Source organism: Chionomys nivalis, chromosome 17 (genome assembly GCF_950005125.1).
Source record: "Chionomys nivalis chromosome 17, mChiNiv1.1, whole genome shotgun sequence".
Taxonomy (NCBI): Eukaryota; Metazoa; Chordata; class Mammalia; order Rodentia; family Cricetidae; genus Chionomys; species Chionomys nivalis.
The window spans coordinates 1,782,024-1,803,051 of record NC_080102.1 but is presented as its reverse complement, the minus strand read 5'-3'; the positions used below and the strand labels follow the sequence as shown (position 1 = coordinate 1,803,051).

Here is a 21,028-nt window from a genome sequence, read left to right as displayed (position 1 = left end):
ACGATACTGGGGAGAGGGAAATCATGACTTTCTCTCCCCCCACCCCCATATGTGGACCATTTTAGACCTTCTACATGTGAGAAGTGGGATTACCAAGGGCGAGGGTCACTCTTTGAGTTAACCGACAGCTCCTTTCCTCCCTGTACTTGGACAAACATTTGCTCTGCGCGCAGTAGATCCTGGAGGCAAAGGAGATGACCTCATTCTTGCCCTGACAGGTGTGGACACCCGGGTAGAGCAAGGAGACACGACAGCTAGGCCGAGCCCCGACCGCACCTGCGCGCCTTGGGAGCCAGGTGCCCGCGCCCTGTCGCCCGCCCGGCAGGAAGTGGCTGCGGCTGCGGGGGAGCGGCGGGGCGGGGAGGCGCGGCACCCGAGCCCTAGCGCGGAGCCAGTCCCCATGGCGGCGCCGGTGCCCACGGGCCCCGAGGACGATGCCTCGGCCGTCCTGGACGAGCTGTCTCGGAACTTCACGTACTGGGCGCCGGGCCCGGGCAACGGCTCGCTGTCGAGCGCCTGGTACCGCAGAAACCAGGTAAGGCCGCCGCCCGCACCAGGGCGCGGCGATCGCCAGCTCCACGCAGGCCCCGCGGAGGCTCCAGGCCTTCCTGCCAGCTCTCCGCGCGCGCGACAGCGGCCGTGCGAGTGGGCAGAGCGACATGTGACGCTGCCACACGTTAACCCCCCACCCCCTCACAGCAGACCCTCTACCCCTAGACCACTCCCGGCCTCACTCGTGGGCCTCTGGGTCCCCAGGAACCTCGCTTCCCCAGTCTTCACTCCCCTTCTGCAAGGATCTGAGGGCAATGGGAGTGGATTTCTACTTATTTTCACCCCAGGTTCCTTTCACAGTTTAAAAAAAGAAAAGTGACACCTTTCTCAGAAGCAGAAACTCATTAAGGGCCTACCAGTGTCACCTCTGCAGAGTCGTGTCCCCAAGGTCTCAGCATCGCCCTTCCCTAGGAGAAACACTAATATTTTCAGGTTGCAGTTCTTCATCGCTTGCTCTTTGGAAAACATTGTCAGCCTAAACAACACGGGTTTTTGATGGAGGTTATATATGCACACACACACACACACACACACACGCATGCATATATGAGCATCAAAAGGGATGGGGTGCTCATTTATTTTTGTATGGCCCCCAAGGTCAGGGAGAGGGGAAAGTTCTGCCTCTAGCAGCGTTTGTATTCTTTCAAGCGGGGCAAGTGAGCTTTCACGGATTGGTTTCAGACTTCCAGTTTTCCTAACCCTGTTACTTCGTTCTTGTGCATTAACAAAGCCATGATTTTTTTTTGTTACAAGAATGCATCCATAAAATTGTGTTACTATTGTCCTAAGTGGGAGATTTTAATCACTAATCAAAGGGTTAGATTCCTTTTATGCTTGAAAATTATCTTGAATGTTAATTTTTGAACTCAGAGGTGATTTGTATAAAGAATAAATATAAGGCTGGGCGGTGGTGGCCCACGCCTTTAATCCCAGCACTTGGGAGGCAGAGGCAGGCGGATCTCTGTGAGTTCGAGGCCAGCCTGGTCTACAAGAGCTAGTTCCAGGACAGACACCAAAGCTACAGAGAAACCCTGTCTCGAAAAACCAAAAAAAAAAAAAAAAAGAATAAATATAAGCTTAGTCCACCTGATTAATTTTGCTTTAAGTCTGTTTTGTCAAAAAAAGATAATAAAATGGGGAAGGGGACTTGCTTGGAGACCTATGCTATTTCTCCTTGCTCTACCCACAGAATGACAAAGAACAGACTTTCTTTCCATGGGGACTTCCTCAGTATGTCTTATGCTTGCAATAGACACAATTCCAATAAAAGTTTAAGAATGAATGATCTGCTCTTGGTAAAATATTAGATCATAGATGCGACCAACCATGGCATCATTCAAAACAGCAAAACTCCATCTTCACAGGGAGAACATATGCAGTCATCAGTTTTCTTCAACACATCCTGGAACTCTTGATTGTCTTGGTTCTCCCAAGCACAGATTATCATGTGACATAAATGTTTGCAAGGCTTCACTTGCCCTTTCTAGTACACAGTTGTTCAAGTCAGAAAGGGTGTTCCAGATTGGAACTGCTAAACTGACACCTCAACCCTTGTTGGCTTGAGATAAGACTACACCAGCTTTTCCCGTGAGAGTGCAGAGCTGGGCCCTCTCAAAAGCCAGAGTAGTTTATTCTTTTGCTTGCTGCCCAATAGATAATTACTCTTGTTTCAAGGAAAAGTAAAAATTGAATGTTAAAATCCATTCAGCAAACATTTTATCGAGTGCCACTAGTCCTATGTAGGACAGTAAAAGTAAAATGAAATCTAGCTTTTCCTTTTTGCCACTAGCTGAATAGAGAGATGGCTGGATATGGGAGTGAGCTCCCAAAAAAGGAAGAGAGGGAGAGAGAGAGAGAGAGAGAGAGAGAGAGAGAGAGAGAGAGAGAGAGAGAGAGAGAGAAAGAGAGAGAGAGAGAGAGAGAGGAAAACAAGTGTGAGATCTGAGTTCCCAAGCCCCACAGTCAACATTAGCACTGCGAGCAACCAGCAGGCTAGAACTGGCTGTTCAGTGTTCCGTGGGTTTGTCACCTTGGTGGCCCAGCTAGCTCTCTGCTTTCACAGCGATTGACATCAGGTCTTACCCACTAGCCTTCCTCTGCTGAAAAGTCCTCTCATGTGGTAGAGAGATGTAAGAATGCCTGGAGCAAAAAGTTCTGGGCTGGCATCTTGAGAAGCCACTGCGAGTTTTGCACTGAGAGCCTGTCCCACTTGAATAAAAAACAAACAAACAAAACCTTCCCTGTTCTGTTGTGGAAGTTTAGATGTGACGAGCTCTGCTGACTTGGTTTATGTTGTGCCCACACATTTCCAGGACAAAAAGCTAATGTTCCTGAGCTGTCTACTGGTCTCATTGTGAGTACAAAGCACTGTGGGAATATTCATTGTAGCCCAAGACCCAAACATTTCTTTCAGGAATGTTATTAGGTGGCTCAGAAGGTGTGTGTAACTCCAAGACAGGGGTATATGGTATCGTGTGAGTTTCAGAAAAGCCTGTGGCTGTCTCAGCTGGACACTTAAGGATGGGTGGGACTTTGAAGTAGGAATGCAAAGGTGGAGGACATTTCAGAGAGGAGAACCCTGGGAACAAGGAACAGCTGTGTTTTCTAGAAAGTTCCATGCCTTGAGTCTGGTCCAAAGGATGTGGTTGTTATGGGAAATGGAGACTGTGAAGTGGGAACAGGGTTTAAGACCTTGGATCTGGTCCTGGATTGCCTTAAAGGGGAAGTAAGGAAGTTAAGGTTTTATCTAGCAGACAGTCAGGAGCCATTGAAGTTTGTTGAGCAGGCAATGCAAAAATCAAGGCAAATTAAATTTTAGAACATCTAAATTAGGCTAACAGGAGGTAGAGGCCTCAGACTGGCCAGATGTGGACTAAATCTGGTACATAGATATGATGTGTCATGTTTGACCTTCAGGGAAGTTTTTAAATGTTTAATGCCTTGCCAACATTTAAGGATGAGATTAGCTGGGGCTGGAAAGATGGCTCAGCAGTTAAGAGCATTTACTGCTCTTGCAGAAGACATGGGTGGGTCCAGTTCCCAGCACCTACAGGATGGCACACAACCTCCTGCCTATGACTTTAGTTCCAGAAGAGTTGGCATCTCTTCTGGCCTCCACGGGCTCCTACATGCATAAAGTGGAATGGTTCACACACATTCCTGCAGGTTCACACACACACACACACACACAAGTTTAAAAATGAGATTAAAACTTTATCTTAGTTTGATATTTACTATCTAAAAGTCATATTTCAAATGCCCTATTTACTCATGTTTGTATACATGCTTTCCTTTATTTATACAAATAAAAGCCAAAGATTTATCAAAGGTCAAAACTGTGAACCTCAAAGAAGCCCATTTATAGCTGGACAGTGGTGGCACACACCTTTAATCTCAGCACTCAGAAGGCAGAGGCAGGCGGATCTCTGTGAGTTCAAGGCCAGTGCTAGTTCCAGGACAGGCCCCAAAGCTACAGAGAAACCCTATCTTGAAAAACCAAAAAAGAAAGAAAAAGAAAAGAAGCCCCATTTACCAAAATATGAGAATATGATTCAGTTTATTTATTTATTTATTTATTTATTTATTTATTATGCATACAATATTCTGTCTGTGTGTACGCCTGCAGGCCAGCAGAGGGCATCAGACCTCATTACAGATGGTTGTGAGCCACCATGTGGTTGCCGGGAATTGAACTCAGGACCTTTGAAAAAGCAGGAAATGCTCTTAACCACTGAGCCATCTCTCCAGCCCTCAGATTTTTTTTTTTATTTTAAAGGAGAATTCATCTTCCATCATAGAAAGGACCTGGTTTATTGCTCTTTTTAGTTAAGTTTCTTTTTAATTTATTTATTTTTATTTTATGTACACTAGTGGGGTTTTGCCATGGGTGTCAGGTCCTCTGGAATAATAGTCAGTGCTTTTAACCACTCACCCATCTCTCCAGCCCCCTTTTTAGCTAAGCTTTGAAGACATTCGGTGAATTGTCTGGACTATCATATTCCTATAAAGTCACTGATGTGTAATAAATTACATTTAAATGGTGACATGTTGATATTTAAATTGGGAACTAAGGTTGTGTTTCAAGGAATAAATTTTTAAAATGAAATTAACTATAAAGTTTCAAGTTCCCACCATATCCTTAAGTGTTAGACGTTCACACTCAGGACGTGTGAATGGGTAAAACACTTGCCATGTAAACAGAGGGTCCAGAATCCATGCAAATGCTAGGTGGCTATGATGGTCTCTTGTAGTCCCTGCACTCTGGAAGCTGAGATTCCCCAGAGCAAGTGAGATAAGGAGACTAGCTAAACCAGCAAGTTCTAGGCTTGAGCAAGATACCCTGAGTCCATATATAAGGTGGAAAGTAGTCAAGAAAGACATGCAACATCAACTTCTGGCCTCTACGTGAACCTCTCTCTCTCTCTCTCTCTCTCTCTCTCTCTCTCTCTCTCTCTCTCTCTCTCTCACACACACACACACACACACACACACCACACCACACACATACACACACACTTGCACATACAATAGTACATCACATATAAAATACACATACAATCAAAAACTAACAAACGAAACTGGGTTCTAGTATTTCTTAACCCACAGGTCCCAGGGAGCTCCTACCTTGACCTCTCTTGGCCCTCTCCTTGTTTCAGTTGCTGGCGATGTAACCATGTAACCAGTGCTGAGATCTGGTTTCCAGCCAGCCTTAGAGCCGGTTGCTTTGATGGTGTTAAGTAGCTGACTGCACTTGAGGGAAGCACTTCATCTCCCAGAGCCAGTTTCCTTGCTGGTACGATTGGTTTGGGATCTTCAGATCCAGTCCTACTGTATGTTGAATAAAGAACCAGCATGGAGAGAGAAAGGAGAGGACAGGAGAGAGGGAAGCTGGGAAGAGCAGCAATGAAGGGTTTTGATATTGGGTCCTCACGTTCATAAATTGCTGAAATTTGCAAGGATGTGGCTAAAGGGTTACTTTGTATAGGATGAGATGAAAATTCAGAATTTTTAATGTCCTTGATTTGAACTTAGATTCTCAATGGCTAGAATTTTTAAAGTCAACATGCTAAAGAAAATTGACACAAGTTGACAAAGAAGAGGCAAAGTCGGAGAGACCCGCGTTTGTTAAGGATTTACTGGGTGACGCTTGTAACTGTTTCGTCTTTGGAGCTACACAGCAAACTTGTGAGGTGCACATTATCCTCACTGCTCATGCAAGCGAGCTTGTGTTGGGTAACTTGCTCCAAGATCGCACAGCGAGCAGTCAAGCTCAGTAGCACGTCTATTTTTAGTCCACACCTAAAGGCTGTTCTGCTGCTGGAGATGACGCTTGAGAAGAATGTGGTGTTAGGAGTAGACGTGGAGAGAGAGATGAGCGCGGCTTGTCTCGCGGTGCTGACAGAGCCGTGATGAGCCCTGCATTGCCCCTGCTGATTTAGCTCTGTTCTCATCCATCTCTTTTCTGCCGTGGCTGCATAACTCTCCAGAAGAAAGAAAAGTGCTAAGTCTTCAAATATTCACAGGCCTGGGTAGAGACAGCTGGTCATTTCCATATCCTTCCTAAGGGAATTTTTTAAAAAAAAAATTTTTTTGGTTTATACTTGCCGATTTTTAAAAACCTATCTTATACATCTAATATGGCGTTTTTCCTTTATCAGACTTTCTTAGAAGTAAATTACAAAGCATCACGCAATTTTATTGAAGCTTTTGTTTAGGAAAAAGGATAAAGAAGGGAAAGACTTCTTTGTTAGTCTTAATGCTCTTGTGAACTTGGCAGACCAGATGTTTGCGGTTAAATCCACCTGACACCTCCCATGCTAATTATAATATTTGCATTGCCTAACCGCCAAATCTAGACTGTAGAAAACTTGTCAATTTACAGATTTACATGGCCTCCTTTCTTCAAAATTCACCTTTGCAAAAGGAGAGGGGAGAAAATGTTGATTAAAATAGGATTAAAAAATATAAAGGGGGGAGGAGAGACAGCATTCAAATGCTGAAGATACAAACCTACTTTATAGGAAGAACCAAAAAGTGATCGCCACAAAGCCAGGCCAGTGTTTTGGGGTTTTTTGTTGTTGTTTTGTTTTGTTTTTGTTTTTTGGGGGGTAGAAGTGGGGCTTTGCTCATTTCTTTCTAAAGCATGGATGGATGTTCAAGCTGGCCTCTGAGTGGGCATACTTGTAGGGGTGGCGTTCCTGAAGTGGTTCTGCAGTGGCTGTATAGATAGAGTTTGTTCTTAATGGAATAGTTTTTGAAACACAGCCTCTTTGCTGGTGTGGTGTGGGCTTCTCCATTTCCCTATTTCTCGGCATTCTTTACTGAAATGATGAGGACATGCCTACCCTGCGTGTGCATTGTAAGAATAAAATAATACATGCCAAATAGTAAAATATCAAACACATAGCAAATACCAAATAAGCACAGCCGTTATTAGTACAAGCAACCTGTGCTGTAGGAAAGTCATAGAAATACATATTGTAGTCAGGAATTTGGGGATTCAACACAAATGAAATTATGAACCCTCACATCAGCTGTTTGATAAAACTTCATTTTGTTTAACACGCAATCACTGTGGTCTCCATCTAGTGCCAACCTTACTCTTTGATGGTGGTCTCCTCTTTATCTCCACATTCTAATTGAAGAGAGTCTAATGGGAGCCCTTGGCGTCTTGAAGGGGTAAAGCAAGGATTCTCTGATGTCTTTTACAGTTTTCACTCTTTCAGGTTGGAGAGGTCGGGTGTGCAGCGCTAGGAACAGCTAATGGAGGTGTTGGTGGTAGGAATTGTGGTCACGTCTCATGTGCTCCCTGACTGGGGGAGGACCAGCATGCTCAACCTGAGAGGACTCAGTCAGGGTTAACACTAAATTTTATGCTTGTTTTAGCTTCGATTTTTAATTTTGTATGTGTGTTTGTGTGCATGTGTGTGCACATGCGTGTGTACACGTGTGTGCATGGCTGTGAAGGGCAGAGGTTGATGTTGAGAGTCTTCACTGGTCACTCTCAGCATCGCCATCAACAGCAGCAGCAGCCTTGGAGATAGGCTCTCTCACTGAATCTGGGACAGACCAATTTGGGTAGACTGGCTGACCTGTGACTCCAGGGATCCATTTGTCTCAACACTAAGTTAAAGATATCTATCTGCCACATGCTTGGCTTTCCTTGTAGGTTCCCATGTTCCAAACCCAAATCCTCATGCTAGCATGGCAGGCATTTTATCTACTGAGTCACACCCCTCTCAAACACCCCACCCCCGCTTGGATTTTTTTTACCTACTGAACCACACCTCTCTCCATCCTCCCTTGGTTTTTTGCGGTTCCTTCCTATTTTGTTTTCTTATAAAGAATCAGTGTTTTACCTCCTTTTGTTCCTTGTTCTAACCAACTTATGTGTTATACAGAGTCAAGGTTCTTCATTCGGTCTGCCATAACCACCAGAGTGTTATAACCGCCCTGGGGAGGAGACAGCTAACACTCTACTCGCCTCCCGCTTGTGTTGAGGTTGTTCACACCTGTGCTCTGGCCCAGCCTCGTCACTTGGCCATATTCACTTTTAGCATGGTCTCCTGTCATCAAGGCACACATCAGGAGGTGCCAGAAAATGGTCTCTAATGTCAATATCTGTGCTTACTCATGCATTCCACTTCATTTCGGGTTGTATTTAGTCGTGAGTCCTCCAAAGACGCGCCCTGAGTGTGTTGAGTCATACCGCCACTTTGTAAAAAGAATGTCCAGCTGCCTGCTGAGGCCCTGGCTGATTTCCCGAGTCTCCAAAACTTATGTTCTTTGCAATTATCAAACTGTTTTCTTATTTTAAGAACCTGAACCACTGGCCTAACTTCTTTAACTTTTAATAAGAGTCAGTCTCTCTTCTGGCTTTAGAACTAGCCCTCTCTACCAAGAATGCTTTGCAAGGAAAGAGGTTCAGGCAGCAAGTCATGCAAATGTAATTGGATTAAAAAATAAAAGAAACGAATCCATTTTGATCGAGGATAAAGCTACAATAGCTCTGGATTCACCAATGCCTTGGTGCAGGACCTCTGACAATATGGGAAGCGTCCAGTCTCTCACTCTGGTTTTCAGCCTGTGTCCTCAGTCGTTGGTCCCACTGTAGCAGACTCTCCTCTCTAGGTGACAGACTTCTGCACTCCAGGGAAGGAAGACTTAATGAGACAACAGGTGTAGCATGATTAGTAAAAACCCAGAGACAGAAACTGGGGTTCAACCTGAAGGTCAGAAAAGCAAAACAGCCGGCCACTACCTCTTCCCTCTGCCTCTGTCCAAAATGGCAAACCTGCCTCCAGGAATTCTCAGAATGAGACTGTGTCTGAGAGCTGTATCCTCATGTCTTATTTTCTTCTCTAGTGCTAGGATTAAAGGCATACACCATCACTGTCTGGTTTCTATGGCAAACTAGTGTGGCTGCTGGGATTAAAGGTGTGTGTCATCACTGCCTGGTCTGTAAGGCTGACCAGTGTGGCTGTTTTACTCTCTGAACTTCAGGCAAGCTTTATGTATTAAAATACAAATGAAGAATCAAATGTGAGTTTTCATCTGTCCTGACCTGTTTTGTATTAGTCCCCAAAGCCAGAGGTGCTGGGCCTGACATTCTTGGGTCTGCTTGGGAAGGCTAGGTTCTCCATGAAACAGGGTCCCTGTGACCAAGAGGCGGCATTGATTGGTCCAAGCAGAAGTTCCCACCAGGTAGGCAAAACCTCCTGTCAGCTGTCTCCATGGCAGCCCTTGGCCCGCACATCTCAGCTCATCCATCTCTTTCTATAGCCTAGCTCACCACCTGGGGAGTATTCCTCTCCAGGTAGTGTCCTTGTCTGTGTGGATAGAGCCTGAGAAGTGGTCTTTGTGACAGTTTAGGCTGTAGGATTCAGTTTTTGAATCCTTCTCACTAGACCATCTCTAGGCTGTGACTTATTTCTGAGTTCTAGCCTTATACCCTTCCTGCCAAATAGATCTAGAAAAGCCTTGTATTTTTCCTGTTGGTGGAAAAATTAATGGAAGAAGTTATGTAAGCCAATCAACAAAGAGGACCCAAATTAGATGATTCGTCTGCCCAGAGTGCTGAGAGCCCTTCTCAACAGAGCAGCATACGACTGAAACAGCAAAGTCAGAAGACACACAGTGTGTTCTTAAAATGTAGCTGTACTTTTGGGACATGTTTGAACTTGTATGTGGGAGAGGGAAGGAAGGGAGACAGAAAGATAGGGAGAATGCAAGTGCTTCAGAAATACTTAAAAATTACCAAAAAAAAAACCAAAAAAACAAAAAAACCAACTCTTTAAAAATAGCATTGCCATATGATCCAGCCATCCCACGTCTTGGTATTTACCCCAAAGATTGAAATCAGTATGTTGAAGAGATGGATACCTGCATTGCCTCTCAAGTCCGTGGTAATATTATTCACAATAAGCAAGCCAGGGAGCCAGTGTAAGTGTCCTCTGACAGATGAGTGGGTAAAGAAAGTGTGGCATAGCTACACAGTGGAACACTATTAAACCTAAAAGGGAAAGAAATTCTGTCACTTCCAACAACAAGGAATTAGAGAACATTAAGTTCCGTGGAATAAGGCAGCCATAGAAAGACAAAACCACATGTTCTCACTTATGTGCGGAATCTAATACAATTGAACCCCTAACACAGAATGGTGGTTGCGCAAGCTGGGAGGTGGAAGAGCTGGTGCGATGGTGGCCAAAAGATACAGTCTCAGGAGGAGAGGGTTGGATTGTTGAGCTCTGTGGCACAGGGCTGAATGTAATGGATTGCACACTTAAAATAGCAAAGAGACAATTTCAGATTTCCTCTCCGTAAGAATGATAACCCTGTGATCTAGGTGCTAATCTTCCTTATTTAATTATTCCACTTTCCATCCATAAATCATAGCATCACTTGGTACAAATGGTAAATCCATAATAAAAATGTTAAAAGCACTGGCCAACACTTGAAGGAGTGTTCTTGGTTTACATTCTCTGACTGCCCCTATGAAACTTCCAGAGCGGATACAGTGCTGCATGTGACTATGAACATGTGAGCAGGATTAGAAACAAAATATTATTAGACACCTTTGGCTGTGGCTATGTGAGTCATAGTGGTGGAAAAAAATGAACATTTTTTTTGTGGCTAAGATTCGAGCCGATACAATCTTTCGAACAACTGTCACGTTCATGAAGAGATTTACATGTAGAGCCGTTTAAAAGTCTTACGATCAAGTAGCCTGGTAACCATTAATAAGTATGGGTGTCATATGCATGTTGACTATGAAGTTTGTTGCAACCTGACTACCAGACCAGTGGGATAGGAGAATATTTGCTAGAAGTTGAAGTAGGGGAAATTAGTCTAGCTTTGAGTCCTGGCCTTTTAGAGGCAGCCAAAGATCTATATCACAATGTACAAGGCATAGAGAAAACTTAAATGATCCCTGCCTCAGCTTCATAAAGATTTGATCTGATGAATGCAAGAGCCCCAGGAGGCTTTGGCAGAGATCAGACAGTGTGAGGCAACATCCTGCTCCTTCCCCAAACTGGGGTGGAAACTCATCCAGTGGCTAGCATCTGATAGGATCAGTGGAGTTCCGTGTTCAGGGAAAGTTGTGGCCAAGAAGTGTTGGAGCTCAAAGCGGTATTGTTCCCCCAAAGAACCATGAGTCTGTAAACGGAGACCGTGCTTGTTCATTTCCCGGCTAGCCAGACCCAAATAATCACACAGAAACTATATTAACTACAGCACTATTTGGCCAAGCTAGTTCTTATACCTCAAATTAACCCTTTCCATTAATCTGTGTATTACCATGAGGCTGTGGCCTGCTGGTAAGGTTCTGGGGTCCTTCGGCAGCTACATGGCGTCTCTTTGACTCCCCGCCTACTGTCTCTATCTCTGTTCAGATTTCCCACCTGGTTTTACTTTGCTAAGCCATTGGCTGAAACAGCTTCTTTATTAAGCAATGGTAATAAGACATAGTCACAACATACAGAGGGGAATCCCACATCAGTGGTCTGGAAACCCAGGCAGGTGTAGAGGAAGACTTTGCAGCCAAGAAGGCTCACAGCATCCAGCTTTCGGACCCCCTAGCCCAGGCCCACAAAAGGCAGCCGCAGTCCTAATTCTTTACAAAGAATTAGAGGTTTTGAAATCACAATTATACGAATCTGGGGGTGAACAGTAGCATTCTTTGTATTCAGTGCGGCAGTCGGGGACTTAAGAGATCCCCTTCCCAATATTAGACAGGACTAAGTTGTTTTGTAATAGAACCCAGTTCAATATTTTCTGAACTAGAATCTTGCCTTTTCTCACCTCTCTCTCCTTTAACAATGTATTAAAAACCTTCTGCAGAAGAGTTACTAAATGCACTCCTTTTCCCATGCGCTGCTGAAACTTCAGTTTCTCAGACGTGAAAGCCCGACGGCATCTTGGCAAACCAAGTTTACTGCTGGTTTTAATGGGGAATGTACAATCGTGGAAATAAATGTGTTCTCTAATAAAAGATAAAATATAATAGTTCTTAATTGTATAGGAAGGCCATATGTTGGGGTTGTCTGCCGAGGTTTTAAGGTTGATTAGAAACTGGCACAGAACCGTGTGTAGAATCGCGATGATACAGAGCGTTATGTAACTCTGACCTTTTCCTGGTGGTTTTTATAATCACCAGATGGATCTAACGTCATGAGACTCATCGGAATAGGAATGTGATAACCCTATAGCACATAGCAAATGGCTATAGCATGCCACAATAAGATAAAAGTTTTAAAAATCTACTCTTCACTGTAGTTTTCTCCTTTTTCATATGAGATTATAGTTTTATCTCTACAAGAGTCAAGGAGGTTAATAGTAAGAACAGCCTGACCCACCCAGTAATGTAAGCTGGATCACAGACTCCGGGTTGTACCTGGTATTTACTGCTGTGGATATTATTTCTGCATGACCTTGCAGTTAATCTCATTGCTCCTCTTTCTTGCTTAATCCCCTGAATGCCATCTCATAATTAGTCTTCTGCTCCCTGGTCTGCTCCCCCACTGTCTATCCTCTACACTGTACTACTTTAAGTTCCAAAGTCCCCAAGGGCCCGTGGATTGAAGGTTTGGCCCCTTTCCTGTGGCTCACAGGGGAACTGCTGCACCTACATGAGGAGGGACCCAGCGCAAAAATGTCAAGTTGTTTGGGGCATGCCCTTGATTGGGATATTGGGACCCAGGTTGCTCCTCTTTTTGCTTCATGGCAGCCGGGAAGTAAACAGATCTCTTCTGCCACATGCTCCTGCCATATTGCAACAAGCCCCAAAACAAGGTGTCATGTGACCATGGGCCCGGACTCCTGAAACTTCTTTTGAGTCAGTGGTCTGGACGTTTCCACAGAGATGGAAAGAGGAGGGTACCCGCTAAACCTGGGCATGTTCCCATTTAGGGTCCTTTATGTCCTTGCCTTATCTATAGACCCTGGGATATGGAGACTCTTCCCGGTCTCTCCCGTCAACCATGCTGGCATTCTCTGTTGCAAGGCCCTTGGTACACTCTGTGACGCTGTACCTGCTCACCATATATGGGCAAGGCTGAATAATAACCCCTTAAAATGGACCCTCACCCAAATCCCTAAATCAGGTGTGAATGCTGCTTCCTTGCATAGCATAAAGACTTGGCAAATATGATTAATTAAGGGCAAAGCTCTCGAGATGGGGAGACTATCCTAGATCAGTCAGTTGGGCCCCAAATGTCACTGCTCATGTCCTTAAAACAGGAAGACACAGGGGAAAACAGTACGGACATAGAGCCAGACCCTCAGTGGTATAGCCACAGCCCAGGACTCCAACAGTCCGAAGTAGCCAGATGAGACGATGGGTTCTCCTCTAGAGACTCCAGGGGGAGCAGAGCTCTCCCAGCTCCTTGGTTTCGTCTCAACAAGATTTGATTTTGTCTTCTGGACTCTGAAACCGTGAAAGGGTAAATTTTATTGTCTTAGTCACCACGCGGAGCAGCCTAGGCAGAGCCGCACCGTGCGCTCTCTGTTCTGCGGACTGTAAGGAATACATGCCGTACGCTCACTCTTCACAGGTGTGCTCTGTCTGTGACTGCTGCTTTCTCTGCTTCCTCTGAACATCTTGAGGGACTTTTCATCCTTGAGTCCCGACACGAGCCCTAATATTTAGCAGTTGCTGAGTAAATCCCAAATAGATGTCTGACTGAATGAGTAACACCTGACACGGGCTTCCTCGCGCTTTCTGTCTCCCGTATCGCTGATCTTCTGTCGGATCGTTTTCACTTCACATCCTCTCCCGTCACGTCCTGTGTTTTCCTCAAGCTGTGTCTACATGTGGTTTGAAGTTGGGCCATGGTTTTATTTTTCTCCTTAACATCTTTTCTTGGTTCGACCAGCTTCCTTTTTGTTTCTTCTCTTGTTATCTCCCCTTTAAACTCATATTTTTAAGTGAACCCATATTCTTAATTTCATTGAGCCTGCAAAGCAGCTTTTTTTTTTTAAAAAAAGAAAAGTTTCAAATTTTTCAAATGGATAAAACAGTAAAAAGAAATAGTGCAGTAAACACTGTGTCCCTCACCCAGAGATTGCTAACGGTGTGAAGTACTAATTAGTCCTCTCTGTGTGCAGATACAGATAATTCCAAACTCAGCGGCATGTACAGTTGTGAGTCTTTACCGTCTAAGTGCTCACAGGTGTAGATATAGCTCCGAGAATCTGCATGGCCTCCTTTCTCTTCCAGGAATGTTGGAGCTGGGCTGCGTGTCTACCTAGTTACCAGGCAAAACCCTAAATCCACTCCAGTTCATTTCTTAGAGTTTACTATGGCCTAAGGAAAGTAGAAAGGGTGCATTTCTCAGCCACACCCTTACTGCGCAGGACTTTACATCATTCCTGCAGTATTTTGTTGGCCTAAATCACTGAGTGTGGCTTATCGTTGATATCGAAAGTACATCACATGTCCAGGTCAGGCATGTTTTACTGCTTAGAATGGGAGACAGCGTTATTACAATCAGGAGGCGACTATAATTCTTACTGTGTTCAAAATCAGCTCTGGATCTGTGGTCCTTTTCAGTCACACACTGGCTCCATATTGGTCTGATTCTGAGTATGTTTTGAAGGTAGAGCCAAGAATATAGCTGAGTTCAAAGTCAGGGCTGGGACCGACTTTAATTCTACACATTCCTGTGTTATCACATCCCATCTCCATCTGGACAGACCGGCCCACTCAGGGAGTACAGGTCAGGAACACGAGAATGCGGGTCACTGTTAAATATTTAAAGAACATACAAAAAAAGAAAAAGAAAAAAAGAGTAGGATTGTTACTTCAAATAAAATTAAAACCCAGTAATAGTTATTAGTGCTGATATTCTGAACTTTATTCTTGATGAGTTGTTTGCTATGGCTGCCACCATCTGTTTGCCGAGACACCCTGGAAATGCCAGAAATGAAGCCGCAATGGCAACAACACCACACCGTAAAAGTTGGGGCTCCCTCCTGTGTTTCCGGCCTGTGCTTGTAACTCCACTACTAAGACATGAAATAACCTTTTCGCCTAAGATTGTCTTTGCTTTTATTTCATTTCCCCTGAGATAAAGAAACAAAATTTCTGCTAATGTAAAAGAAAATGCAGAGTGCTGATTTCACCAGCCAAAAGGTCACCTGTGTGAGTCCATTGAAAATGATTAGACATTATTTATTTGAAACATCATCTACTTTCTAATATTAGAAATAGTGGCGGCCAAGGCTCCCACCCACTCCCTCCCACCCTGCTTTGCCCTTGCTAGTTTACTGAAAGTCATTATAAAAACAGAGAATCAGCAAAGGAAAGTGGTTCATGCCAAGTCACACAGCTTAATTCTCCTTGGCCTAAGAAGCCCAGGGGCGAATAACGATGTAGACATATTAATAATTGGATAAATTTTATCGGGGCCCGCTCACTCACAATAAGAAAATGAAGTTCCTGGTTGCAGCTAAGGATTTTATAGTCAGTAAATCACATTTCTCAGAATTAATCTACTCAGAATTAAAGGCCTTTACAGGTGGTTGTTATAAGTTATCTCTTGATCTTGATGGTCACTAAACCAGGTTCTTCTACATTGTTTTAAGTGTGAATCCCCTCCCAAACAACTCAGTGTGAGTGTTGGTAAGCCTGTAACTATTAACAAAATACCCGAGGTAACTAACTTATGGAAGAAAAGGTGTATTCTTACTCATGATCTTAAAGCCCCAGTCGGGGTCTGACAAATCCATTGCTTTCCCAATATTGTCAGGAAGCAACAGGGCAATGGTGGGTATATGCAGAGGCTGCTTGCTCATTCCTGGCCGCCCAGACCCGAAGTAATTACACAGAAACTATATTAGCTGCATCACTGCTTGACCCATTCGCTTATGATTCTTATAACTAACTCTTACATCTTAGATTAACCCATTTACATTATTCTATATTTTACCACGAGGCTTATGGTTTACCAGTAAGGTTTCCAGAGCATCTGTCTCCTTTGGTGGCTACATGGCGGCTCTCTGACTCCGCCTACTCTCTCTATATATCTCTGTTCAGATTTCCCACCTGACTTTATTCTACTAAGCCATTGGCCGAAACCTTCTTTAATAACCAATGGTAATAAGATATATTCCTAGCATACAGAGGGGTGTCCCACATCAGAGGTGCACAAACTGATCACTACATAACTAGAGAATGAGAGAGGTGAGTGGAGGAACTGGGGCCCTATGGTCCTTTTTCAGGGACCGAAGACCTTCTCGTAAGGCCCCTCCTTTCAAAGGTCCACAGCACCCCCAAAAGAGTCCACACTGAGAAGCAAAAACTTTGGTGTAAGTCCTTTGGGAGACAATAAGCATCAAACCACGGTAGCCTTTAGTGGGGAGTTACTCTACATTATGGTTCAAATGTGAAGAGCTCCCCCACAAACTCAGGTGTCCCCAGCTGGTAGCACCATTTGGAGAGGTCATAGGACCTTTGGGATGTGGAGTCTGACTGGAGGATAAAGGCCATGGGGGTAGCTCTTAGACTGCCTGTCTGCCTCCAGTTCTGCTGGGTGTGTGCTTCCTACTCTGGTTGTGCTCCTTGTGAGGGACTCCGCCACTCACTCTCAGAACGATGAGGTCCCCTCTCCATCCCCAACATGATGAGCTGACTCACTAACCTGAGGTTACTTACAGACTGTGGATGATCCCAAAACAGCTACATCAGTGCAGAGTCCCGCCATCAATGACATCCCATGGAAGCTAAGCCGTGGAAGCCCACCTTCAATTCACCTGTTGCTTCTTATAGACTCTGGCGTGTGTCTCTCAGTATGGAGAAAGACAGGCAGGACGGAGTGGGGCAATGGCTGAAATCCAACGGGAAGGTCCTGTGACACTTTGCCATGTCCACAGCTCTATTATCACTGACCTATTAGAGCTAGCTATCACTGCTGTTCTGCTTATTTTGTTGCCATGGTTACTGAGTCTAAGTAACCTCCATATCAAGGTGGCAATGGGATTCTTATGGTATCCTGAAGAAAAAAGCCATCCGTGAACAACATTATAAGTGAACTAGACATTGTTCAAAGTGAACAGGAAAATGTATGTGTTCCACTCAAATGCTACATGTAAGGTACTTGAGTAGCTGTGGAAAATATTCGCCCACAGATACCGAATTCTCATCACCACGACAAAATCCCTGACAAGTGCCACAAGAGAAGAGAACGTTTATTTTGGCTGTCAGATCAAGAGATCGGTCCACCCTCAGGGGTCAGCTGCTGTCCATGGCGGCAGGAGGCTATTCGCTCATAGCTCAGCAGATCAAGAAGCAGAGAGGAGAGAACGCCAGTGCCCAGTTGGCTTTTTCCCTTTCTCTGTTTTATTCGGTTCAGATCCCCATCCCACGAGATGGTACCACGAGAATTACTTATGTAATTCTCTTTGGAGACATCCTCATAGACACTTGGATGGATGTCTCATTAATGCCCTGGGTCTGCCTGTCTTCCTTCCTTCCTTCCTTCCTTCCTTCCTTCCTTCCTTCCTTCCTTCCTTCCTTCCTCCCTCCCTCCCTCCCTCCCTCCCTCCCTCCCTTCCTTCCTTAATTTGTATGAATGTTTTGCGCACACACAGACACACACACACACGTCCTGGCACACGCATATGTGGTGCCCACAGAGGCCCTCTTGGATCCCCTGTAAGTGGAGTTTCAGATAGCTCTGGGCTGCCATTTTGATGCAAGTGCTTTTGACCCCTGGGCCATTTCTCCAATCCCTTTAGGCTTGTCTTAATATAATTCAGTTGCCCATCAAAATTAACCGTCACAAATCCATCTCTTAACACCATAACTTTAAACCATAATGTTCCACTTCTGGTCCCTAAAGTCTTATGTTCATTCCGTAATGCAAAAAGCATTTGGTTTAGGTCTAGAAGTTTCCCAGGTCTTAATAGTTGTAACAAGGCCCAAAAGCTCACATTTAAGGTTTGTTCTGAGACTCAGGGCAAAAATGAAAATACAGCTTACATACTTCCAACATACAGTGGCACTGAGTGAGCATCTCCCTTCCCAGAGAGAGGAATGGGTGGGACCAAAGCAAGACTGAAACCCAGCAAACAGAGAGGGAAGGATTTTAGGTTAGCGAAACTACCCAGTAGATTATAATGGCGGACATGTATTGTTATTGAAAGTGGTGTGGTTGTTGGCTCTGAAAGGAGACGACGCATGATTATCATTCTGGAAGTGGCTTTGACAGGTGGAGGGGTCCAGACCAATGTCAGGCCCTGAGTCAGAAGAGCATTACTAAAGGGAACAGTATCTATCGGAAACAGCACAGTGGGCCTTAAAGAGGAATGGCTTAAAGTATCATAAATAAGTAGAGTGAGCAGCATCATGGGCAGGGTGATGGGGGAGAGGGAACAGAGAAAGGAGCCATTTGGGGCTTGTCTGACTTGTGTAAGTTGGTAGAGGGAGCTGGCAGGATGCTTTATACCATGCAGTTAGGTTTGAGATGACACACCTCACCAGGAGGACGGAGGAGCTGGGTACCGGTTAAGGGCATAAATCATGAGCATAAAATCCACAGCACAGAACAGCTCATAGTATCTCAGGGAGAGAGCTGCAGGGTGGAGGCCTAATTTCTTCAGGCTGTGGTATCTGGCCTCCTAGGGTGAGTTTAAAAAGACAGTAGTATGATCTAACACATTTGCTGAAACCCATGAAAGGTTAGCAACACCAAAAAATAACCACTACAACAACAAAAACAAAAACTGTGAATTTGGATGATAATGTGTTAGATTCATGAAGTATAACAGATGTACCCTTTGGGTTTGTAGAGGATGATGTTGATGACGGGGAAAATATACATTTTACTGGAGTAGGGGGCCCATGCAAGAGCTTTGTGGCTTCTGCTCAATTTTCTTTGTGTATCCAAAGTTTCTAAAAATAAATTTTATTTAAACAGTAATTGCCATGACTAGTTGAAGGATACACAAGCCAAGCAGAACTAGACAACATCGTCGTAGTAACCAGCAGCATATAAGATAGCAGAGAACAGATTGCAGCTAAACTAAGTGCAAGCTTCAGTAATGCTACATAGGATGAGAATATTGATGAAGTTCAGAATGTGTGTCAGGAGCAAGTGATGGCTTTGAGGAGAAACTGGATTACTCAGACACTGCCACTCTGCAAAGCAGTCTGGCAGTTCCTGGCCAAGCTAAAAATGGACTCACCACACAACCCAGCAATTACATTTTTGGGCATTTATCCCAGAAAAATTAAGACTTATTTTCGTGAAGAATTTATACATGAACATTCATAGCAGCTTTATTTATAACAGCTCTAAACTGGAAACTATACACACGTCGTTCAACAAGTGAACAGTTAAACAAACTGTGATGCACACATACCATAGCATGCTACTCAACAACTGGAGGAGCGAGCTATTGACACACGTCCTTGGGCAAAGCTTGACATTATGCTCAATGAACAAAAGCCAATTTCAAAAGTATACATACTTCATGACTCCGCTTGCATAACACTTGTGAAATAATATTAAAATGGGGAATGGATTCGTGGTTGCTGTGGGGAGGCACAGGCAGGAGAAAGACTTGTTTCTCTGTAAAGGGTAACAGAAGGGTCTGATGGTGAGTGTTTTCCTTGTGGGGTTGCAGAACCCACACGTACATGCATACATAGCTGATAAAAGGCCAGTTTATTGGATATTTTATTCTAGTTGTGTAAGATGTTACATGAGGATGCATTGGTCTTACCTGTAGAATTCTTTGCAGCCTGCTATATGAATCTACAATCACTTCAAGGTGAATTTTTAACTAATTATAATTGCTAAAGGAGTAACATATGACTGGGGTGTGAGCATGGTGAGTGCTGGTCGTGAAGAGAGAAAAGAGAAAAAAAACTCAGCCAAAATATAATTTCAGTTACGTGAAAGGAATAAGCTCCAGAGATCTATTGTATAACATGGTAACTGTTGCAAGTCATAGTGTGTAAAATACTAAAAGAATGGATGTAAACTGTCCTCACACCAAAGTATATGTATGCTTTTCATATGTCAATTAAGTAGGTCCTCACCACCAAGATGTATGTATGTTTTTCATATGTCAATTAAGTAGGTTTGGTGATTTTATAATTTAGCTCAGACTTATTATTAACTAGCTCTTACAACTTAAATTAACCCATAATTCTTGTCTATGTTTAGCCATGTGTCTTGGTAACCTTACTCAGTGAGGCAACTGCAGACTGAGCCTTTCCTCTTCCCAGAATTCTCCTAGTCTGGTCACCCCACCTATACTTCCTGCCTGGCTACTGGCCAATCAGCGTTTTATTAACTCAATATGAATGACAAATCTATACAGGGTACAAAAGCATTATCCCTCAGTACTTTCCCTTTTATCTTTTCAAACCAAGAACTCTGACTCTAATATCTTTTATTTCTTTTCAGAGTAATTCAATAATCTACCCTTTACTGTAACAAATAGAAATTCCCTGTTTTTGAAAAGCTGTCAAAGTGATTGTATCACTTTGCCTTCCTACCAGGAATATGTAAAAGTCTTCATTTATCTCCTCCTTGCTAACACTCATTGTCTCATTTTTGTTTGTAGTCATCTTATTTGGTGTGCAGCAGTATAGCATTGTGGTTTTGATTTGTAGTCTTCTTTGGAAAGACCTGCTCCAATTTTGTGCATTTTTGTCTTATTGTTGAATTGTGGGCATTTTTAAGCAATTTCCTGAATATCAAGCCCTACTTACATAAGGATTTATAAATACTTCCTCCTATTCTGTTGTTTGCCTCTTCAATGTGTTGATAGAGTTACCTTCAGGTTTTGATTTGAGGGCTGGGCTTATAGCTCTGAGTTTTGCCTAGCAGATAAAAGGAAACAGGAATGGTCACCAGCACCAAAAAAAAAAAAAAAAAAAAAAAAAAAAAAAAAACACAACAACAAAAACAACAAAATTTCTCTCTTGATGAAGTCCAACTTGTGTATATTTTGTATTATATTGTAG

The 21,028-nt window shown here is 43.8% G+C and overlaps 1 protein-coding gene across 1 annotated transcript in view; it reads left to right on the top strand.

The window, feature by feature from the left end:
- Positions 1 to 221: 221 nt before the first annotated feature.
- Nipal2 (NIPA like domain containing 2) overlaps positions 222 to 21,028 on the top strand; it is an 86,644-nt gene continuing 65,837 nt past the window's right edge. Inside the window, exon 1 of the mRNA XM_057792835.1 lies at positions 222 to 535. Within this exon, the coding sequence (XP_057648818.1) occupies positions 401 to 535 (135 nt within the window). The 5' untranslated portion in view covers positions 222 to 400. The remainder of the gene's footprint in view (positions 536 to 21,028) is intronic.